Source organism: Choloepus didactylus, chromosome 12 (genome assembly GCF_015220235.1).
Source record: "Choloepus didactylus isolate mChoDid1 chromosome 12, mChoDid1.pri, whole genome shotgun sequence".
In the NCBI taxonomy this organism is placed as follows: Eukaryota; Metazoa; Chordata; class Mammalia; order Pilosa; family Megalonychidae; genus Choloepus; species Choloepus didactylus.
In genome coordinates, this window is record NC_051318.1 from 7,116,871 (window position 1) to 7,142,170 (window position 25,300).

At 38.2% G+C, this 25,300-nt stretch overlaps 1 protein-coding gene across 5 annotated transcripts in view; it reads right to left on the reverse strand.

Annotated features, from left to right (window-relative positions):
• Nucleotides 1-10,125: 10,125 nt before the first annotated feature.
• Nucleotides 10,126-25,300, reverse strand: part of PDS5B (PDS5 cohesin associated factor B) — a 198,000-nt gene continuing 182,825 nt past the window's right edge. For 3 of the 5 annotated variants that reach the window (XM_037799752.1, XM_037799753.1, XM_037799755.1), the window contains 4 exons: nucleotides 14,842-15,275; nucleotides 14,663-14,773; nucleotides 12,487-12,625; nucleotides 10,126-11,050 (listed from right to left, as the gene is read on the reverse strand). In XM_037799752.1, coding sequence (XP_037655680.1) covers nucleotides 11,015-11,050; nucleotides 12,487-12,625; nucleotides 14,663-14,773; nucleotides 14,842-15,275 — 720 coding nt within the window. In that variant the 3' untranslated portion in view covers nucleotides 10,126-11,014. The remainder of the gene's footprint in view (nucleotides 11,051-12,486; nucleotides 12,626-14,662; nucleotides 14,774-14,841; nucleotides 15,276-25,300) is intronic. The other 2 variants (XM_037799756.1, XM_037799754.1) reach the window with 1 other exon arrangement.

A 25,300-nucleotide genomic window follows, 5' to 3' on the forward strand; every position in this document is an offset into this window, starting at 1 on the left:
CTAAAAGAAATTAAAGACTACATAAATAAAGGATACTCCATGATGTTAGACTGGAAGACTAAACATCATTAAGATGTCAATAGTCAATACCACCCAAAGCAACTTATAGCTCCAATGCAATCACAGTAAAAATTCCAACAACCTTCTTTGCAGAAATGGAAAAGCCAATCATATTTACATGGAAAATAAGGGGCCCCAAATAGCTAAAGCCACCTTGAAAAAGAAGAATGAATTGGAGGACTCACAATTCCCAATCTTAAAACTTATTACAAAGCCACAGTAATCAAAATAGCATGGAACGGGCACAAGGACAGACATACAGACCAATGGAATAGAATTGAGAGCTGAAAATCAACCCTCGTGTCTGTGGTCAACAGATTTTTGAAAAGCTGGCAAAGACCACTCAGTTGGGAAAGGACAGTCTCTTCAAATGGTGATGGGAAAACTGGATCTCCATTTGTGGGGGTGGGAGGAGGACCCCTATGTCACACCATATACAAAAATCAACTCAGAATGGGTCAAAGACAAAAATGTAAGAGGTAGAACTATCAAACTTCTAGAGGAAAATGTAGGGAAGCATCTTCAGGACCTAGTGTTAGGCAATGATTTCTTAGACTGTATACCTAAAACAAAAGCAACAGAAGAAAAAAACAAGATAAATAGGACATGAAAATAAAAACTTTTGTTCCTCAAAGGACTTTTTCATTAAAGTAAAAAGACAACCTACACAAAGGGAGAAAATATTTGGAAACTGCATATCCAATAAAGGATTAATAACCAGCATATATAAAGAAATCCTTCAACTTAACAACAAAAAGACAACCCAACTTTAAAATAGGCAAAAGATTTCAACAGACATCTCTCCAAAGATGATATACAAGTGGCCAGAAGGTACATGAAAAGATGCTCAACATCATTAGCCACCAGGGAAATGCAAATCAAAACCACAGTAAGATACCATTTCACACCCTTTAGAATGACTACCTATAAGAAAAACAGAAAACTACAAGTGTTGATGAGGATTTGAAGAAAAAGGAAAACTCATTCATTGCTGGTGGCAATGTAAAATGGTGCAGCTGCTTTGGAAGACAGTTTGGCAGTTCCTCAGAAAGCTAAGTATAGAACTACCATATGAACTGGCAATTCCATGATTAGGTAGAGGAATTCAAAGCAGGGACTCAAACAGATGTTGGCACACCGATGTTCACAACGGTATTATTCACAATTGCCAAAAGATGGAAGCAAACTAAGTGTCCATCAACCAATGGATAAACACAATGTGGTATATACACACAATGGAATATTACTGAGCTGTAAAAAGGAATGAAGTCCTGATACATGCAACAACATGGATGAACCTTGAAGACATCATGTTGAATAAAATAAGGCAGGCACAAAAGGACAAATGTTGTATGATCTCACAGATTTGAAACAATTAGAATAAGCAAACTTACAGAGTTAGAATCTAGAATCCAGGTTACCAGGGGATGGGGTGGGAATAGAGAATGGGAAGTTAAGACTTAAAACATACAGGGTTCCTATTTGGAATGATGGAAATGTTTTGGTAATGGATGCTTATGATGGTGGCACAGCATTGTGAACACAATTAGCAGCACTGAAATGTGTATTTGAATGTGATTAAAAGGGGGAAATGGTAGATTATAGATATGGTTACCGAATAAAAATGTTTTAAAAGCCATGGAGCTACACAACACAAACAGTGAACATTAAGTTAAACCATGGACTTCAATTAACAGTAGTTATAATAAAAATGCACTATCATCAATTGTTAACAAATGATCTACATCAAAGTAAGGTATTGGTGGTTTGTTGGTGTATGGGAATCCACTGTTTTATGCATGATAGTTTTGTAAACCCACAATCTCCCTAACAAAGGAAAAAAAAAAAAATGTTCTCACTTCCTTGCGAGACATTTCATTTTGTTTAAATACTTGCCTCTTATGTATTTATCAAATCTTATATGTTGCTATGAGGATTAAAGGAGATAGTGGAGTCATATCTTTCAAAAAAAGTGTAAGTTAAGTCTATTTAGATAAATATATCTATTTTATGGCTCTACTAAAGAATTATGAAAAAATATATATAATTTTCTCAAACAATGGATACTAGAAGTACAATTCCTATTGTGCAGGAGCCTGCAAAATTGTTTTTTAACTTTAGAAAGAGGGCAGTGGGTAATTCTTACACTAAGTTACATTATCAATTGAGGAATGTGAGAAGGAAAAAAAACTGCTAGTGAAAATAGGCATTCAGAGAGATAGAAAGAAAACCCTATTAGAATAGTGTTATAAAGCCAGTCAAAAGAGCAAGTGATAAAGAGGTCATGGAGAAAGAGGATGGAGAAAAAGGACTGGATTTCACAATTAGGGGCTGGTGATTTCCAGTAAGTTCAGTGAACCGAGTTGCTCTGTAATGTGCTGGAGAGTAGATTTCCTCAGGAACTAAAGTGACTCAAACTCAGAGGGAGGAGCTAGAGTAGCATAATTAGGCATGCTAAAGATAATTAGGCTTTAAAAAAAAAAAGAAAAAAGGGCAGCCCTGGAAGGATCAAAGATGATGGATTAAAAGAAGTTTATAAAACTTTCTTCCCCTCAAACAATCAAAAAGAAAAATGGGTCAGAATACAACATCGGTGCTGAAGTTAGAGAGGGATTCCACCGGATCCAGACAGACACTTGTGACTGGCATCTACCCTCCCTCATAAAACGATAGAAGGTAAGTAAAGAACACACACACTCCAGATAAATCCATGACAAGAAAAAGAAATACAGACATTTTAACAAATTACAGAGAGAAAAGCAGATCTTTCAAAACTAGAAAGAATCAGGGCCCAAAATACAAGCTGGAAAAAAGTGTTGCAAGCACAAAGTTGAGATGTGGAAGACAGCTCTAGAAGGTCTAAATAGCTAAGAGTTTTAGAAGCATGACAGAGAAAATGGAGAAAATGAAATTATCAAAGAAACAATAAAGATAGTTATATGCTATCCTAAAATGAAACATAAAACAAATGATACAGGGAAGTTGGAGAAAAGGTGTTAGAAAAAAGCTATACCAAGTACAATCCTAATAAAAAATGTAGGAAAATCAATTAAATAGAATTCAAATAAAAAGAATTAAAGGGGGAAAAGATATCATTTACTGTTGAAATGGTACAGCCCATCAAGAATATATAATAATCAGAGAACTCCTAAAATCCACTACTTTGAAATATATACAGTAAAAACTGATAGAAATACAAGGAGAAATGAACAAATCCACAATCCTAATGGGAGACTTGAACAGAAATCTTCCCAAAATCAACTGGTCAGAGAGACAACAGTGAAAACAAGATAGAAGATTTAACTAACCCAATAAACAAGTTCAATCTAAAACACCCTCCCCCTACCACCCAAACCCTTAGTGTACTGTAAACTGTTAACAAACCTTCTTTTCAGACTCATGTGGAAACACATGTAAAAAAGCTTCTCAGTTCAGTTCAAGAAGCAAAATTGATATGAGTGAGGTGCTTTGTTTACAATTTAAATTTAAAAATTAATCACAAAAGAATCACAAAAACCACTCCTCCCTAAACCTATTTGTAAATGTTTTAAAGTCCTCTGGGAGAAAAAAACACTACTGAGTTTAGGAATCAAAACTAAAATGGCAAACTATTTAGACATGAGTAACAAAGGGAACCCCACAAAACAATACCTGTGGGATGTAATCATAGTACATAGGAAAGAAATGCACATATTGGAAAACAAGAAACACTAAATGTAAATGAACTAAGAATCCAACCCAAGAAACTAAAATGTGAACTAATAAAGTCAAAGTCGAATGAAGGAATTAAGATCACAGCAGAAATAAAAGCAATAGCAAAGAATAACAACAAAATTTCTCAGCCAATAAAACCAAAAGCTGGTTATTTGAAAATCCCAGGGGAGTACACTGACAAAGGGGGAGGGAAAAACAAAAACAAAAACAAAACAAAAAACCAGTTACAACAAAAAATTAGAATTGAGAAAAAATCTATACTGAGAAGATTTTAAAAAATAAGATAGCCTATGCAATAGTCTCACCAACAAATTGTTATATCTAGAAATGCATGATTTCCAAGGAAAGCAGGAATTACCAAAACTCAGGAAGAGAAAACCCTGAACTAAGAACCATAAAAAATTTTTAAAATAGTAATCAAAACTCCAACTTCTAAAAATACAGTAGGCCCAAAAGAGTCTCCCAGTGCTTGGTAAGATGGTAGGTAGACTGGTTAGTGTTCCTATCCATCAGCAACGAGCAATTAGAAAAAGTGATTTTAAAGAAAGATGCAATTTGCAAGCCCATTATGAAGAACACTGTAAAACTTCACTGGTGGATAGAAAAGAAAGCATAGTAGATAGATACAGGTAGGCCCCCCATATCCATGGACGGGGAGACTCAGTTTCATAAAGCTGGCCACTCACTCCAAATAAATTTTTTAAATGCAAAGTAGTTCACATAAAAATCCTAAGGGTTTACCCCCAGAAGGTAGCAACTGATTCTAAAGGTCACACGGAAGTGCAGTGAGACAAGAGCTGAGGTGAGGTCGAAGAGCAGGGCTAAGGCAGCTGCCCGAAGGAGCAATTAAAATCCCTGGGTGCAGGGACACACAGGAACACAGGGAGGCGAGAAAATGACCACGACACAAAAAGGCAGTTGGCTTTTGACAGATACATGGCATCACAAATCAAAGTAGAAAGAAACTATTGAATGAGCTGGTGCACGGTTATGCATTTGAAAAAAAGCAAAATTATGTCCCTAACCCACAGCTTACACACAATTAATTTCAAATGGCTATGAGTCTAAAACGAAAAACAAACAGGAACTCTTGTATATTGCTGCAGGAATATAAAGTATTACAACCACCCTGGGATGTCATTTGGCAATATCTACAGAGTAAATTACACCACTCCCCACAATTGAACGTTTCCATTCAGAATACTTGTTTAGGAGGCACAAGGGATGTTCATTATGGCACTGTTTGTAACAGTGAAAGTGCCAACAATCTCATTATCCACCAGTAAGAAAAATGATGACCTGTGGTATATTCAAGCAACAGAGTGCTTTATACCAATTAAGATGAATTAACTACAGGAGTTAATCAAATCTAGGATGTCATCCATTGTCAGGTGCACCATTATTTTATCAGTAAAAAAGAAAATGCCGTCAATTTTAAGACAGCACTGATTTAAGGGGCATCCCAATTTTAGAGGTTATACTGTAAAGAAATGGAGAGAGCAATATGCATCATTGTGGCTACATCTTAGAGGCAATGTGTTGGATGAAAAACAGGTTGTCAAATGCTATGTTTCCTTTGCATAGAATTTTAAAACATATACATACATATGAAAATGAAGATGAAAACTTGTAGGGTAATGATACATATTAATATCAGGAAAGCTGTTCTCTCTTGGTACAAAAAGGTGTAATGGAAAGAGGTTATGGGCTTTTGCCATACCTTTAAACATTTTATTTCTTACTGAGAGAGAGAGAGAGAGAGAAACTGCAGCTTTTGAATAGCGTGAGCTCACCCTCCAACCATGGGACAGAGGCAAACTCAATCACTCACAGCCTGTGAGACACACACAATTATGAAATGTTTATTCTTAAAACACACAAAAAAAGAAACATAGCTTGCAAAGCATTCGAGATATTTTACTGCTCACTCAAGAGAGTCAATAGCGAGAATGTGTGGCTGTGTGGGTAAGAATTGAAACACATATCACATATGGCAAAGGGTCAACTATCCTTTCAACTTGGGGAATGAGACCATGATTGTCTACTATATTATTTTCTGGATGTTTGAAATATTTACTTGAAAAACTAAAAAAGAAAATGTTAAAAGAGGTAAAATTTTAAGGGTGGGCTCTAGCAAACTTTCAGGAAATAAACAACTCCTACTACATACAGTTTCATAGAAAAGTAGGGACAGCTTTCCAACTCATTCTAGAAGGCTAGCAAAATACCTTATACCAATACTAGGGAAAATAAAACAAAGAAAATTATAGACCAGTCTCACTTCTCAATATTCTCAACAAGAATACTATGTAAAATGTTAGCACCTGGAATCCAGCAGCATGGCCAAAATGGGTTCATCTTGAAACAAGGATGCCTCTATGGATGAAATCTATTAATATAATGTAATATTATCACTACTACTTTCAAGTTTGTTAACAGTTATTCATTCAATGTTAAGTGAATAATATTGGTAGCTATTGAAAATTATTACAGGGTTGAAGGGTTTATACTGTTTGTTGATGCTGCTGCTAGGGAAGATGGAATCACTGTATTTTGAAAATGGCTGACAACAGTACGAAAACGAATTTGAGGTAGGGCAAACAGAAATGAGAGCAGATCATTTCAGAGGCAAAGAAATATCTAGGGAGACTACATTAGCAGAGTAAGTGGAAAAATTCAAGGGATAATCAGGAGGTAAACTTGTCACCATCAGAAAAAAACAGTCCTATATAGTCAGGCCTGCCTGACTCCATATCAAACAGAGAAACAAGTCTCCTTGCTCTGGTGAGAAGGTGAGTTTACTGAAGATGCATCAATAAGGAAATGGAGGGGAAAAAACTTTCCAAGACCAGTTCAGAGCAAGAAATCTGGTTTGAGCTTTTATAACCCAAAACAGACAAAGGAATGGCCAGGATCCAGAAGAAAGCAGAAGGGAGGAAAAAAAAAGAAGATAAAAAGCTGGTCAGTCACAATCTCCTGTTATCTTGAAGTCCTCCCCTCACTCAGGTTTGTTTTTCAGGAAGACAGTGGTTATCAGACTATGTGGTGATACCGCTTACATTCTCCTGTAGGCAATGCTGGGGAAGTCCCTGGGAATAGAGAGTAAGTTTTCTGTTGTTGTTGAGATTAGAACAACAGCAAGTTATTTCAACAAGGACTTTTTATGCTTAGAATAATTCAACGCTGCTTGAGTGAAGTGATCTTATAAACTTATGTTTCTTTGGCTACTGAAGACTATACTAAGCATTTTTCAGCTTAAGAATTATACTGAGTATTTTTTCAACTTATTCAGCTATCAAATTCAACTGACTTGATGACAGACTGGAAACAGGGGAAAGGCAGAGAAGGAGACAAGGGACAAAAGGAGAAAAAAAAGGAATTAAAAAAATCAGAAAAAAAGAAAATATCAAAATGGTAGACTTAAAAGTGTACTATGTCAGTAATTACACTAAATATAAATAGTCTCAACACCCTATTTAAGGACAGAGATTCTCAGATTAATTAAAAGAACAAGACCCAAGTATAAACTGTTTAAACAATACATATTAAACAGTTAAACATGAATAAGTTGAAAGTAAAAGGACAGAAAAGGTTTTATCATGCAAACAACAGACAAAACAAGGCTGGTATGGTTATATTAATGTCAGACAAAGTAGTCACAAAGTATTACTACACAAAACAATTATAAAAGTGTCACTTCATCATGAACACACAACAATTCTAAGTTTTATGCATCAAGTAACATAGCTTCAAAGTATATGAAATAACTTCTCAACCAAATCATTTCTACCCTCTCATTCATCTCACTTTTCACAATCTGACCCTGTATTATATATTTAATTATTGTTTGCTTATTCCTCTCACCTCCCAAAAAATGTAAGCTCCACGTGAGTAGAGACTTAACTGGTATTCACACTTTATCCCCTGTAACTAGCCTGGCACACATTAGGCACATGATAAATGTTTCCAGAATGAATTAAAGAAAAAAAAAGATCATTAGCAACCTATTCTCTTACTGATTATTTTAAAACTTTACATTATATTTATTTTCTTCAGTTATACAATTCTAGAACTTAAAGGGTACTTAACAAATCTCTGTCAGCCAAAATTCTGCATGAGAAGTTTAAACAAAAAATTTTAAAATGTTACTGGGAAACAGATTTTTTTCTGCATGAAACAAAGGCTCCAAATTTTAAAACCACCAAAATGTGCCTTTCTCAAATATATACTGATTCACATAAATAAAATAATACAAATTTTGTTAACTTTCATGTTTATTCAACTTCACAGAAAATCCAAAATGTGTCTGAAAATTGGTTACCTATCTAAATACCAATTGTTCATTTTGGTGACATAATACTATGTGGCAGAGGAAATATGCTTAAGTTACACAAATTTCTAAATCCCTGACAGTCTTCAAGTGGGCAAAAGGAAATGTTAAAAACAAAACTTACAAGTTATAAGAAGATATAGAAAGTAATTTAACCTTTAATACCTGTAACAAGTTTTACAGCCGCAATTGTAATTTACATATACAGTGAAGATCACTGAAAAAACTTCCTGTTGCACTGCAGCAAGAAATTTTATTATAATGTGGATTAAACAGATTTGCTACAGAGTGCAGCAAGATAACCTCACTGAGAAATCATAAGATTTTCATAATGGAACTTGTTACAGTGAGTTAAATATACCCTTAATGTTTTACAGTACATATTTTCAAAATCAACATTACTGAAGAGTTTGCTAACCAGTGTTAGCAATGAATGTTTTAAACATACTTAATTTCTTCTAGCTAAAGTATGTGGCTCTCTAAATGTTAGTACATGAACTGTTACATTTAAACATAATAATAAGATGATCTGTAAAGATGAAGACTCAGGACATCCAAACTTTGTTCATAACTGCACCTCTTTTTCTAAAGAATAATGAAACATTGACATCACAGTCCTCCCAGAAAGTAAGCAGGTAAGTTGTAAAATCACAGACTCATTGGCATTATAATATAAACGAAATCTACAAAGAACATTTTTAGTGAACTAATGATTAGCATTAGGGTGCAACGAAATTTGGTTAACTGTGATCACGCAAATAAAAATCCTTCCTAATCAGTTTCAGGAACATTTTTTTTTTCATAAGTTTTATAAAATGGTCTTAAAGATGTATTTCCATAAACATTTTCGGTGCAAGATAGTCAACAACAAAACTACAAAGCTATCCTTTGTTCTTTATTTTATGGACTTAAAAACATGCCTTTGTACTGCTGAAATAGAAATAGCATATTTGGGAGAACTGAGCTAATGAAATATTTAAAAACCAATGCACCTTGATTAGCTGCCTAGATATATGTAACAGCCTCTCATCATCACTGGTGCTAGGATTGTTGCAAATGAAGAATAGCTAAATACTGAGAGATTAAGACACAATTCAAAACATTTTAAAACTAAAAGGCTGTTTCATAAACATGAAGAAATCTTTAAAAGAAAAAAAAATCACATCAATTGTGATACAGTGGAAAATAGGAAAATGCTATTTTCCAAAATAGTAGCTTCTTTATTATATTCCCCGTCTATTATAACCAATTTTGGAAATATACCTTAAGCATAACGGTGTATTATATGAAAATACTCCATTAAATGAGATAAATTTAATGAGTATGATTTTTTTCCAGAACCACAAAGAAACCAAAGAACAGCACCTGAAATACTAAAATGAATTTAGCTAAGCATTAAGCATACTCTATATATTTTGGTTCAAAATACAGTTTATACAACTGTATAAAGGATACTGCCTTAAGAAGTCATTTGTTTCTGTATTTCATAGATTACAATGAAGAAGAAGAAAAAGATCTGCTCTAAACCCAAATAAGTTTCCACTTTTCCCAATCTGGACCAAGTGGGATTTCATTCAAAGTCCCTAAGATTGTGATACTTACAGTAGCTGATACAGTTGGACATATCATTTCCACCCTGCCCCTCCCCCAAAACAATTTTTGGTTCCAAAATAAAGTACAATAATAAACTCTTGATGAAAAACTATGTTATGAGGAAATTTATCATATACTATGGCTAAATACGAATTTACAGAAAAGAGCACATTGCATTTTCAGCATTTTTTTCATAAACATGCAACTCACTATAAAATACAAAACACTTGGCTTTCAAGAACAGCTTTATAAAGACACTGCATCAATAAAATTTTTTCTCTCTGATTAACTTTACACTCTATGGAGAATTGGAACTTTTCTAACGTGTATATTTGAGATTTTATATCATAGTGTAATAATTTGCGTTTCTGAACATCATGTTCTAGAGGAAACATCTATACACAATAACATTCTAGACTATTAAAAACTCATTGAAATTACAGAATTTTATTGATACAGTAGATTAATAAAAACTGAATCGGGATGATAAAATGGGATAAAGAATTCAGTACATTATTTTATAACACACTCTTTAAAATTAAAATATTTTAAATCTCTCTTCTTAAAATTTTCATTGCCATGAATGGCCAGAAAATTCTGGGACCAATACTGAGGTGTAAAATAATTCAAACAACGTAAGGACTATTTCACAATTTGCATGGTGTCCTCCTATTAGAGACATCATCCTGTTGTAATGGCAGACAATTTAGCACCTCTGAAGATTACGGGTGCCCAGGAGTAAACACTAGGTAAGATACACAAAGGGGAAGAGACCATTTAATTCTCCAACAAACAGTGGCATGAAGAAAATGACTCCATTTGTTGAAAAAAAAAATTTCACAGTAAAATTGCAGAGAATACAAATACAAACACTGACAGAGATTACTGCTTAAGATCCATCCTGACAAACTCTTTTCAAATCAATAGATCCAATAAACAGTTGGGTACTGTCAGTTTAAAGCCGCAGGTAAAAGCTATACAAGCACTTTAGAAGTCAGAAACATTAAAAAAAAAAAAGCGGGGGGTGGCAAGGGGTAAGGGTGGGGAGATATTTACAAGTTTCTTCTTTAGTTTATGTCTACACAGCCATTGCATGTTACACTTTCACAAGCCCCCCCCCCCCCCCCCAGTCAACGTGATTGCCCTGTGCCTGGCTGAAGCGTGTGACCACCAGCACACGGGATTGTAACAGTGGGGGTCGACTGTCCAGTCTTCTGCAGTCCCATGTTGTGCATCAAAAGCTTTATGCAGCCTCAAGCTTGACAAAAAATGATTTTGTTCAAAGCTTTCACGCAGAAAGTTATTAATTACTTTTGTTCATCGCCTTTCCCTTTTAGAGCTTCTCCGCCGTACCTTAAAAGACCAAGAAAAAGCTTAATTCAAACAAGTACTCATTTATTAGACATAGCAATAATTACTCTGTTTTTCTTTTTTAAACCAATCTTTATTCTCACTTGTTCCTGATATTCTTTTACCTGAAACCTTTCCCCTTTTAACTTTCTGCACTGTCATCACATATTTAGACATACACAATATTTGAAACCTTACATGCACATAAATAGCAATTTTTTTTTCCAGAATAGCAAAAGAGAAAACTATTTCACTTTTCTATTTAATAATTCTAAAGAGAAATGAACAGAAGTCAATATCCAGAGTAAGAAAAAAACAATTGGCAATTGGATTAATCATGTCTCTACTTACATTTCCCTGGTAAAAGAAAACACTTGATACTTAGAAACTTATGCTTGAATACCAGCTGTCTTTCTGGGGGAATAATTACTGAGTTTGGCTCCTAACAACTATCAGATATATACAAACAACCTGAACTTGACCTTCAAAAGAAGAACACTAGTAACAGAAATTATTAAAAAAACATGGTTTCAATTTAATTATTTCATTTCCTCAGTGGTTTTTCTGTAATGAAGACATCAGTTAATGTCCCTGTGGACCTTCAGCCTTACTTTTATATCCCCAAAGGTGTTAAGAAACAAGTGCATCCTGTTTGAGACTACAGTTCGGCAGTGACCTATCCATAACTGACTCTGGGGGCAAGGAGGAGTCCTGGGTCGCTAACCAGGGCAGACCCACAAACGCCAATGCTGGGAACTGACTGCACAACTCCCAGTTCCTCACAGACAGTCGGCTAAGCTAATCCAAACATTCAGAGAAGAATTCTTCCTTAAATGTGATAATTACATTTTTTTCCAAGGAGAACTACCTGAGGTGTGACCACCGGCAAAAACAAAAGTGTCTCTCAGAAGCACCACATCTCTACTTTCACACAAGAGCTGTCCATTCCCAATCTTATGAATTCTTCAGCTTGTACTTTGGCTAATTTTTAAAAATACAATTTCAGTGTGTGCCTGACTAATTCTATTTTCTATTGTGAAATGCAAACAAAAATATGAAACAGAAAGTTAATGAAATGAAAAAGATAGTGTGCTTAATGGATACCAGGGTCCTAAATCAAAGTACAGCTTAAAAGCTTGGCGTGTCAATGTTAGAAAGTTACTGTTCTCCTCTATATTTGATTTTTAGACTTGACTTCACACTTTCACTAGGCTACATTTATTCCTCTCACTTAGTTTCTGGTTTCTATAAAACATGTCTTGGCAATAAACTCAGTGTGTAGATAACAATGACACTACAAACTAATCAAGAAAAACAACATATAAATACTTAGAATGTAAGAAACAGCGGGTGCTAAAAGGATCTAACCAAATATTTACCAACTATATTTCTATATTCCATACTACCACACATGGTAGACCAGTTTAATAAACACCTACATTTACTGTAGAAACTTCCTCTTCCTCCGTCTCTTCCTGTGGCATATCATCATTGACAGGAGAGCTACTCTGAAACATATCTACTTCTTCACTTGAATCATTTTCTTTAGTGGCTGCTTGCTTGGCGCGTCCTAGACGGCTAAAGAAAAACACACGAAAACGAAAATGATCGTTCTGATCTTTAAGTAATAGATTACTACACCTTGCTAAAGGAAATGCTTTAAATATTCTATGAATTCTCATTTATTATCATTTTTATCCTGAATTATTTTATGAGCTAGGAATCACTTTCTTTTTTTCTGAATCCCAAGCTAGTATCTTAATCCTGGAATCCTAGAAATAGAGATCTACCAAGCACCAAAAATAAGTGTGACCGAGACCATACCATAAAGGATTTCAAACCCCAAATCTGCCTCCTTATATCTTTCTCAAGATAGTAAAAGGCACCTACAGTTGTTGAGCTATTCAAAACAGAAAACCTGAAATCTTTCTTAGTAATACCCCACTCTTTCTGGTCCTATGGATCCAATTATAAAGAGATCGAATCCATTCACTCCTCTCCAACTCCACCACTACCACCTAATTCCAAGCCGTCCCCATCTCCTGCCTCTTCTGTCAAAAATGTGAAAATAGCTGCTGTCACCTGACTTTGTAAAGACCCACAACCATCCTTGCTTCCTGATAAATGTTCATTTTTTAAAATTAGGAACATGCTTATTGCTGTTATAAGCAATTCAAAATATATATGGTTTAATCCATACTCAAACTAACTAAGGAATTTTTCACTTGGTTCAGTTTTTCAGGAATAACAGAGTTATTACATGGAAAATAATAATTAAATCTTTTCCAGTTCCACTGGGGTCACAGTAAGAAAAACAGACAAATGGCAACATGTTATTATACTAGCTCAAAAGAGCGAGCTTCCCAGAGAGAGTAAATCCCATGCCAAGACATGTTTAGAATCGCCTTCTGTATTGGTTTTTAAAAAGAAATATTTGCTTGGTTTAGAACATTCATGTGAGGACTTGGGAAATTTTAGGAGCTAAATGCAATAATCATTTAAGTCCTTAATTTTATGATGCCCAAATATAAACAAAAAAAGTTCTCAACTTGAAAGATATAATTATTCTTTGTTATTTCCTGGTTATAAAATTAATCAAGGGAATTTAATATTCATTAAGGAAACTTTGTTTAGTAGCAGGTAATTTTCTTTGGTTGAATCTAAACAAAAAACATACCTACCTTAATTTTTCACCTGAGGAAAAGATTAAATGAAAGAGGGCCTCAGGTATGGGCTAGACGCTCGGGGAGCTTCCCTCTTCCTGTGGTATACACAGGAACGGGAAAATCGTCAAAGACAATGAGAACTCAGCCAAGATGTGTTGGTAAATCGCAATAAATAAATAAATAAACCTTCTGATATAATTATGGAACAGGATTACTCTCGGAACAAGGATGTGGGATTTCTGACTAACATGATAAGGATTTGCTATTTTATTTCACTTAAAGGACTAAGGAAAAAAATACCGTCAAATCTACAAAGCACAGCACTGATGTTCCTGTCACAGTAATAATGTTGAGTACAAAATTTTTACTGTCTTATAAACATGTTTGTGTGAAAATCCTAAACTACCTACCTATATAGAGACATAGTTTGAAATAGTAATTACTTAGAAAACAAAACCAAGACATCAAAATGTTGAAATCAATAGGTGATAATGTCTATGGATATAATTTAACAAAAAATGATGTCTAGTACTTTCCTAAAGATCACGGGAATAAAAGTAGACATAAAAGCTATTTTAATTTCTTTTCAAGGAAAAGTTGCTGAGGGGAGACATGAAGAAAAACTGTAGTGTGCAGTCAAGAGGCAAACTGGTCAATGTGCTGTTACTAATTAAAAACACCCTACCATCTCTTTAGGTACCATAAAGTCTGCTTCTGAAGTAATAAACCATTTAGTACTCACTTACAAAGGTTTACTTCAACCTGTACAAGCGTACAAATGTCACCAGTGGGTGAGCTGGGACATCAACCACCGAGGTCGGTTTATAAACATCATTTCTCACCTAGTGCAGTGGGGATTCAAACACAGACCTGTGTCTACCCACACGTTCAAGAGCTCTTGCAAAGCAGCTTGACGGCGGTGTGACACACAGCCCTCTTTTCAACTTACACGTTTTTTTTGGGCTGCGACGGCGACGGCGTTTTGGACGGCCTCCCTCGTCCCTTCTGCGGCGTGGACTGCGTGGACTCCACCGCGCTGCTGTCCGGCGACCCGGCTCTGCTGCGGGGAGAGCACCGAGTCACCACCGGCCCTCCGCGCGCGGGGCCCCGGGGCCGGGCGGCACGTACCTGGGCGGAGCTCTGCGCGGCGCCCGCGGCTGCCTGCTCCCGGCCTTCTGCGCCGCGCTCCCGCCCGGCCTGTCCTCCTCCTCCGCCGCCGCCGAGGGGCCGGGCTTTTTTTTGCTTCCCTTCTTGGACGTTTTCACCGTGGGCTCTTCCTTGGGCAGGCCTCCCCCAGGAGGCTTGGGCGGCCGGCCTCTTTTCCCCTTTTTGGGGGGGCTATTCTGCTCGTCCTCATTTTCCAGCATGTCTTCCTTGAGCCGCTTCTCCTCCGGCCACGGTGGCTCGTCCGACTCGGAGGCCGCGCGGCCCCTCTTGCGCCCCCGCTGGCTGCCTCTAGGTTTCTGGTCCTGGACCAATTTCGTCAGGTCGTCCATACCCAGTTTCTCCTCTGAGTCTGTGACGGGGATTTTTTTCCGGCTTCTAGGCTTCTCTATTTCAGACTAGGAGTAAAAATTAATCACAATATTAAATATAAAACTGTTCGTATGCATAATCTGAAAAATGAAACAAAAATGTGTTATTCCCTTTAGTCATAAAAATGCACCAAAATAAAATATACAGTTCTCAGATACATCAGAACCATAACTACTTAATTGCTTTAATACTTTTTGAATTTAAAAAAACTTCTCAAGGTAAGTTTTTATTCTTAAGGCTAGAGAACCTTAAATGGGAGCCTCTCAAGATCAGTATTTTATTAAAAGGTGAATTTTAGTGAAGAGCTATCTCATGAAAAAGGAAATTCTGAAGGCAGGGCTCGGTCCCAATGGGCAACTACACCAAAGCACAATGGGTCTGGACTGATGATCAATGTCGGTAGTTTTAATATTACCACATGGTGCATAATAGGATACAAAGTATAAAGTACCCTTACATAAATATATCACTAATGTTTAACATCCTAAGGGACTATTTTAATATTATAAATAGAGGTTGTAAAACATGGAAGTTAATATATTCATTAAAAACTTTGAAAACACTTGAATCAGATATACTGCTTCTTCCCAGTTACAAGCTATAAATAAAATAAAAAAATCAATTGAGTTTCAAATTTAAAATAAATTTTAAACTTGCCTGTCTTTGAACTGCCTAACTAGTCCGTGGTATTATGTCCTTTATCCATTTGTCTACTGGAATCTTAGTGTGTTCATCTACGTTCTTCTACACTTTCGTATATGATGACATTTTATTTCCTACTGTATCTTGTTTTAGAATAGGAAGTGAGATGAGATTCCAAATTGTTTTCCCTGCCCCATCCTCAAAGAGACATCCTATCACTTCAGAACCACTGATACATAATGCTTCCTTTAGAGCACATTACATTTTTAAATATAAGAATATTTCTGTAAGAGTACCGCAATATTTTACTAAAATTAAAACTAAATGTTTTGTGCTTGATTGGGCTTCTCCTATATTCATTGCTCCTCTTTTCTACTTCTATTTATTCTTCCATGTGGACTTAAAATCACACTGGAATTTTACAATTATATATTCATTCAGAAAGACCTGTTGCCTTTCTAAATCTAAATTTAAAATGTCACCTCCAATGTTAAAATGCTACAATTCTTTTTGATGTCCAAAGAGGTAGCTGAAATCCTTTATGCTTTGGAAAAGGTTAGTAATAAACAGGAAATACAAGGTCTGCTGTCTTGAGAAGAAACCATAAAATAATCCAGTTTCCTAAAAGCACCACATTCTCTCGTTTTGTTTTGTTTTGTTTTTTCACTCTGTGCTGCATTATTTTAAAAGCAGACGGAGTATAGAACTAAGGTTGAATTTGTAAAACAAATTTTTGAATATAAATGTATATGGAGAATAATAATGTCTTTGCAGTGAAATTTCAATGTGAAGATGGCAGAACGCAAACTAAACGTGTTTTTCACTGTAATCTATTAGTCTTTAAACTGCACTTGGGTTTCACTATGCTCACTGTTGGAGGGAGTTTCAGTTGAAACTATCTTAGAGTACCTGAAAGTACCTTCTGGTGCTTCTGAAAGACCCAATGCTCTGCATTTCCATGCCACAGCAGAGAGCAAGAGGCATCCATTACAATTACGCAAATAAATCTCAAGAACTCAGAAATTTAAGACTGTTCCATGAAAGACAGAACAGACTTTGTCCTGCTATGCTCCAAAACCTAAAACTATGAAGAAGAACTAATCAAATCATGTTTGCCCATCTTTATTCTGGGGGGAGGAGGGGAATGTGGGTGTGAGTGAAAAGGCAGGGATGACCTGGATGGCCGTTCCAACAGAGAGAGAAACCTCACTCTCCACGCCTGTCATTTCCAGGTATGTGGTCACCAACTCACACGAAGGAATTTCTGCACTAAGTGAGATGTAGAACTAGAAGACATAAATAAATACTTTGTACAATTTGAGGAGTCTTTTCTATAAATCCAGATACAGGATTCCCTTCGGGCTAAGCCATCAATTTTTAATTCTGCTCGGGTGAAATTTGTAAGCAGCCGGTAAAAATCTGAATTTACAGTGCAAGTAAAAGATTTTATTCAGAATGTTAGAAATATGTATATTAAGTGGAAGGAGAAACAATCTGGGAAAATGAAATACTTGAGAAACCTGAAATCAACTGAAAATAATTTAAACTTCTTGGGATCTGTAATGTTGGTCCAGTGGAAAGCAAGAAACGGGAGGTTGTATTTTAGAGAAAGCAAATGTAATTTATTTTATTACCCTCCCCCCAATAATCAGGTAGATTCATACATTCACTCTTATTATGTTAACCATTAATCATGATTAAAAATTATAACAATAAAACATGAGCACCCAGATATGGCCTTTCTCTAAGCCCAACTTGGGAAATAAATGCATTAACCTCCCTGCAGCGTGGGACATGACTCCCAGGGGAATGAATCTCCTTAGCAACATTGGACACGACTCTCAGGAATAAGCCTGGCCCTGGCATCAAAGAATTGAAATGCCTACTTGACTAAATGGGGGGAAATAAAAGTAACAAAATAAGGTTACAGTGGCTCAGATATCTCATATAGAGTCAAGAGGCTATCCTGGAGGTTTCTCTTATGCAAGCTCCAGCTAGACATCCCAAATGGCCACCGTATGCCATGTACCAACAGCAGTTCCGAAATACCTAGGACCCTATTTGAGATTTTACAAAAGATTCTCTCACTAAGTTTAATCTGTCAGAAACTTATATCCACCAGAGCATTCCTATGCCAGACAACGGCATCTTTAAGAACAACAGATGCAGCCTCTTTCCCATACTGTCGATACTCCCTCCTTTTCAATGTGAACAAGTTAGGGTGCTCACTGCCCAGACACTCCTAAAGATAGAGAGTGATTAAACAAGAGGCAGGGGTAGCAAAACAGAAAAGATAGGATTTAACAAAGGATTACGGATACGGAAACTTTATATAAACATATATATATACCTGTGATGGCTAGCTTCATGTGTCAACTTGGCCAGGTGATGGTGTCCAGGTTTCTGGTCAAGCACACACTGGCCTAACCATTAATACAAGGACATTTGTGGCTGGTTAATAAACCAGAAGGCTGGATTATTAAATCATCAGTCAATTGGCTACAGCTGTGACTGATTATATCCACAAATTCTCTCATTGTCTTCCACAATGAGAGAATGCAATCAGCTAGATTTGATCCAATCAGCTGAAGACTTTTAAGCAAGACAGATAGAGGACCTTCACTTCTTCTTTGGCTAGCCAGAGAAGCATTTCCTGAGGAGTTCATCAACACCTTCATCAGAATTGCCAGTTCACTGCCTGAGGAGTTCATCGAACACCTTCGCTGGAGTTGCCAGCTTGCTGCCTGCCCTATGGAATTTGGACTCATGCATCCCCACAGCTGTGTGAGACACTTTTATAAACCTTATATTTATATTTAGATTTAGATATATTATATCTCTTGTTGGTTCTGTTTCCCTAGAGAACCCTAACTAATACAACTTGGTACTGGGAGTGGTTCTTGAGAAACAAAATCTTAAAATGGGCTTTTACAATTGGTTTTCTACTCTGATTAGATTCCAAGGCACTAATGACCCCATTTCCAATAATCAAGATGGCACTGACAGTCCATGGTGTGAGTCGGCAATGGAGACAGCAAAATAGTACCGTTTGATTCTCCTAATCATACTCTTGTACGAAGGAAGGCTCTGGGTGACAATGTTTTTGACACCTTAACAGAGTTTGCAAGTTAAGAGGTATAATGATTTTAGCTGGTTGCCCTTAGATACATTGGATGAAGTTATAAGAGAAAGGGATGAGCTAAAGGTTTTAAATTTAAAACTTAAGCGCCATATGACAGATGTAAACGTTTCTATGTGTGCCCTGAAAGAAAATCTTACTACCTATGGCCACAGACTTGAGATTTCTGAAACCCAGACCCAAAGTCTACTTGTGCAAGTAGCAGACTGACAGCGTAAAATAAAATCTCAACCTCACAGGGTGTCTGCTATAAAAGTAAAGGCATTAATTAGAAACAAATGGGATCCTGAAACTTGGGATGGGGACATATGGATTGATAATAATGGCAGTGAGGATACTGGAACCCTGGAATCTTCTGAGTCTTGTTAGATATACCTGTAGTGGGCTGTCCTGAGGAAACAGCTTCCCAACCTCCAGTCTGCCCTGAGAAGCCTGCCATCCAACCTCTACCTAAAGAGATTAACACTCCAGTGCCTGCTAAACCTATAATCACCTCCCCTGAGGAAGCAGTCCTCACTCCTCTGTCTGGAGAGATTAATGCTGTGTTTCACCAGATGAAACTGCAACAGAACATCCTGAGGTAAATGGCTTGAGGGATGCTTCTAATTCTTTTCATGACCCAGCCCCACCACCAGTATTTGCTTCAAGACCCATAACTAGACTAAAGTCCCAACAGGTCCTGAAGGGTGAGGCACAAAGTGTGACCCATGAGGAAGTACACTATACTCCAAAAGAACTGTTTGAGTTTTCCAACTTATACAGACAGAAATCAGGGGAATATGTGTGGAAATCGATATAAAAGGTGTGGGATAAAGGTAGAAGGAATATAAAGTTGGATCAGGCTGAATTTATTGATATAGGCCCACTTAGCAGAGATTCTGCATTCAATGTTGTAGCTCAAGGGGCAGTGGTTGGCTGAAACGTGGATCAAAAGGTGGCCGACATTACCAGAGGTTGAAATGCCAGAACTGCCCTGGTATAATGTAGAGGAAGGGATTCAAAGGCTTAGAGAGATTGGAATGTTAGAGTGGATTTATCATGGAAGACCTGCTCATACAGCCCTGGAATGTCCAGAGGACACACCTTTTACCAGGACTGTAAGGAATAAATTTGTGAAACTAGCTCCATCATCCCTGAGGAACTCTATAGTCGCCCTTCTCTGCAGATCAGATATTACTGTGGGAACTGCTGTCAAAGAGCTGGAATCCTTAAACACGATGGGGATAATCAGATCTTGAGTCAGCAGAAGCCACATGGCAGCAGTTAATCGTCAAAGATAAGGTGGGCGTGGCTATCATAAGGGAAAACAGGCTCAAGGCAGTACTCAAAATAATCTGACTCGCAGAGAATTACGGCTTTGACTAGTAAATCATGGAGTACCTAGAAGGAAAACAGATGAGCAGTCTACTAAATTCTTGTTTGAGCTGTATAAGCAGAAGAATTCTAGGTCAAGTGAACAAAAGTCTACCTTGAATTACAAAAACAGAGAGTCACGGCCCCTTAATTAATTCCCAGATTTGAGACAGTTTACAGACCCAGAGCTCCTTGAATGAGGGGAAGGCTGGGTACCCTTGGGGAAGCACCCTTTTACACTGCAAAAAACTTATACTGTTAAGTCTTCCTCCCAGTCTTCCCCAGGGGGACCTACAGACTTTTACCAGGGTAACTGTGCATTGGGGAAAAGGAAATGATCAGACATCTCAGGGATTATTAGATACTGGTACAGAAGTGACATTAATTCCAGGAGACCCAAATCATCACTCTGGTCCACCAGAGTTGGGGCTTATGGAGGTCAGGTGATCGATGGAATTTTAGCTCAGATCTGTCTTACAGTGGGTCCTGTGGGTCTCAAGGCCCATTCTCTGGTTATTTCCCCAGTTCTGGAATGCATAATTGGAATAGACATGCTCAGCAACTGGCAGAATCTTCACATTGGTCCCCTGACCCATGGAGTGATGGCTATTATGATGGGAAAGGCCAAGTGGAAGCCACTAGAACTGCCCCTGCCTAGCAAAATAGTAAACCAGAAGCAATACCGGATTCCTGAAGGGATTTGCAGAGATTAATGCCACTCTTAAGGACTTGAAGGATGCAAGGGTGGTGATTCCCATCACATCCCCATTCAACTCTCCTATTTGCCCTGTGCGGAAAACAGAGGGGTCTTGGAGGATGACAGTGGATTATTGTAACCTTAACCAGGTGGTGACTCCAATTGCAGCTGCTGTTCCAGATGTGGTATCACTGCTTGAGCAAATCAACACATCCCCCAGTACCTGCTATGCAGTATTGATCTGGCAAATGCTTTTTTCTCAACAGTTGTTAGTAAGGACTACTAGAGACAGTTTGCATTCAGCTGTCAAGGCCAGCAGTTTACATTCACTGTGCTACCTCAGGATATATCAACTCTCCAGCCCTGTGATAACACTGTCCACAGGGATCTTGATCATCCCTCCCTCCCACAAGACATTACAGTGGCCCATTATATTGATGATATCATGTTGATCGGACCTAGTGAGCAAGAAGTACCAACTTCTTTAGATTTGTTGGTAAGGTATTTGCATGGTAGATGGGAGATAAATCCAACAAAAATACAGGGGCCTTCCAACTCCGAAAAATTTCAAAGTGTCCAGTGGTGTGGGGTATGTCGAGATATCCCTTCTAAGGAGAAGGATAAGCTGTTGCATCTTACCCCTCCTAAGACCAAAAAAGAGGCACAACACTTACTTGGCCTCAATGGATTTTGGAGACAACATATTCCTCATTTAAGTGTGCTACTCCGGCCCATTTACCAAGTGACCAGAAAAGCTTCTCGTTTGGGGACTGGAACAAGATGAGGCTCTGCGACAGGTCCAGGCTGCTGTGCAAGCTGCTCTGCCACCTGGACCATATGATCCAGCTGATCCAATGGTGCTGGAAGTGTCAGTGGCAAATAGAGATGCTGTTTGGAGCCTCTGGCAGGCTCCTATGGGAGAATCACAACGCAGGCCCTTAGGATTTTGGAGTAAAGCTTTACCGTCCTCTGCAGATAACTACTCTCCATTTGAGAAACAGCTGTTGGCCTGCTACTGGCCTAAGAAGATACAGAACGCTTAACCATGGGCCACCAAGTTACCATGAGGCCTGAGTTACCTACCATGAGTTGGGTGTTGTCCGACCCCCTAAGCCATAAAGTTGGGCATGCACAGCAGCACTCCATCATAAAATGGAAATGGTATATATGAGATAGAGCTGCAGTGGGTCCCGAAGGCACAAGTAAGTTACATGAGGAAGTGCCCCAAATGTCCATGGCCCCCACTCCTCACACCTTACTTTCTCTTTCCCAGGCCATAGCTATGGCATCTTGGGGAGTTCCTTACAGTCAGTTGACTGAGGAAGAGAAAACTCAGGCCTGGTTTACTGATGGTTCTGCACGATATGCAGGCACCACCTAAAAGTGGACAGCTGCAGCACTGCAGCCCCTTTCTAGGATGTCCCTGGAGGACAGTAGTGAGGGGCCATCCTCCCAATGGGTGGAACTTCGAGCACTGCACCTGGTTGTTCACTCTGTTTGGAAGAACTGGCCTGAGGTACATTTGTATACTGATTCATGCGCTGTTGCTAATGGTTTGGCTGGATGGTCAAGGATTTGGAAGAAACAAAATTGGGAAATTAGTGAGAAAGGAGTCTGGGGAAGGGGTATAGACCTTTCTGAGTGAGAAAAAAAAATGAAGATATTTGTGTCCCATGTGAATGCTCACCAAAGGGTGACTTCAGCAGGAGAAGATTTTAATAACCAAGTGGATAAGATGACCCATTTGGTGGATACCAATCAGCCTCTTTTCCCAGCAATGCTTGTCACTGCTCAATGGGCTAATGAACAAAGTGGTCATGGTGGCAGGGATGAAGGTTATGCATGGGCTCAGCAACATGGACTTCCACTCACCAAGGCTGACCTGGACACAGCCACTGCTGAGTGCCCAATCTGCCAACAGCAAAGACCCATTGAAAGCAGTCACTTGGAACTCTGCGAAAGCAGTATGTTACACTGTTCTGAAAACTAAGTTGAATACAGCTGAGTCCCCAATATGGCGCCATTCCCTAAGGTGATCAGCCTGCTACCTGGTGGCAGGTTGACTATACTGGACCACTTCTATCATGGAAGGGGCAGTGATTTGTTCTCACTGGAATAGATACATACTCTGGATATGGGTTTGCCTTCCCTGCATGCAATGATTCTGCCAAAACTACCATCCATGGACTTACAGAATGCTTTATCCACCACCATGCAATTCCACACAGCATTGCTTCTGACCAAGGAACCCACTTCACAGCAAATGAAGTGAGGGAATGGGCACATGCTCATGGAATTCTCTGGTCTTACCATGTTCCCCATCATCCAGAGGCAGATGGGGTGATAGAATGTTGGAACGGCCTGTTGAAGACTCAATTACAGCACCAACTAGGCGGCAATACCTTGCAGGGCTGGGGCAGTGTTCTCCAGGAGGCTGTATATGCTCTGAATCAGCGTCCACTCTATGGGGCTGTTTCTCCCAAAGCCAGGATTCATGGGTCCAGGAATCAAGGGGTGGAAACGAGTGGCACCACTCACTATCACTCCCAGTGATCCACTAGGAAAATTTTTGCTTCCTTCCCTACAAGCTTAAGCTCTGCTGGTCTACAAGTCTTAGTTCCAAAAGGAGCGGTGCTTCCACCAGGAAACACAACAATAATCCCATTGAACTGGAAGTTGAAACTGCTGCCTGGCCACTTCGGGCTTCTCATGGCTCTGAATCAACAGGTTAGGAAGGGGGTTACTGTACTGGCTGGGGTGACTGATCCTGACTATCAAGGGGAAATAACGGTGCAAGTACACAATGGAAGTAAAGAAGAGTTTTCCTGGAATACAGGACATCTCCTAGGGCGTCTCTTAGTACTTCCATGCCCTGTGATTAAAGTCAATGGAAAACTGCAACAACCCAATCCAGACAGGACAACCAATGGCCAAGAAACTTCAGGAATGAAGGTTTGGGTCACCCCACCAGGCAAAGAACCACGGCCAGCTGAAGTGCTTGCTGAAGATAAAGGGAACATGGAATGGGTAGTGGAAGAAAGTAGTGATAAATATGAACTATGGCCACATGACCAGTTACAGAAACGAGCACTTTGATGGCATGAATACTTCCTCCTTGTTTTGTTAGCGTATGTTTGTGCTTGTCTGTAAAGCAAATATCTTTGTTTTCTTCTCTATCTTATCCCCTTATCATATGACATAAGCTGTATTGTTCATTTTGCAGTATTTAAGTTAAAGGAAACCAATTTTAAGAGTTAATGTCACCCAAGGACTTGCAACTTATTCTGGAGAGATTTAGTATGTTTCTGGTTGTAGGCAGGATAGCCAGAGTATTGTTAGGCAAAATATGTCTGTTATTGTTCTCTACTTCGAGATAAAGTATGGTTTAAGGTGATGTGTATAAGTGCCAAGTTGACAAGGGGTGGACTGTGATGGTTAGGTTCATGTGTCACCTCGGCCAGGTGATGGTGTCCAGGTATCTGGTCAAGTAAGCACTGGCCTAACCGTTACTGCAAGGACATTTGTGACTGGTCAATAAACCAGAAGGCTGGTTTATTAAATCATCAGTCAGTTTTGGCCACAGCTGTGACTGATTTACATCAATGAAGGGTGTGTCTTCCACAATGAGAGAATTCAATCAGTTGGATTTAATCCAATCAGGTGAAGACTTTTAAGTAAGACAGAGAGAGGACCTTCACTTCTTCCACTAACCAGCGAAGCATTTCCTGAGGAGTTCATCAAACTTGCCAGTTCATTTCCTGAGGAGTTCATCAAACATGTTCATCGAAGTTGCCAGTTCGCTGCCTGAGGAGTTCATCAAACATCTTCATTGAACTTGTGAGTCTGATGCCTGCCCTACAGAATTTGGACTTGTGCATACCCACACTTGTGGGAGACACTTTTATAAAATCTTATATTTATAGATATCTCTTGTTGATTCTGTTTCCCTAGAGAACCCTAACTAATGCAGTATCTTTTAGATGCAAAGGTATTAGAATAGCTAGAAGAAAGTAACTGAAATGGTTGAACAGTAACCTCTAACATTCATTGAAATTTGCTCTATAGCTATTTGTTGAATTGTGCTTTGAAAGTTAGCACCTTTCTGTGTACATCCTATATTTTACAGTAAGGAAAGAATGGAACTGTGGAACTGTAACTCATAGCATTTGTTCTAGTTTGCTAATGCTGCAGGAATGCAAAACACCAGAGATAGATTGGCT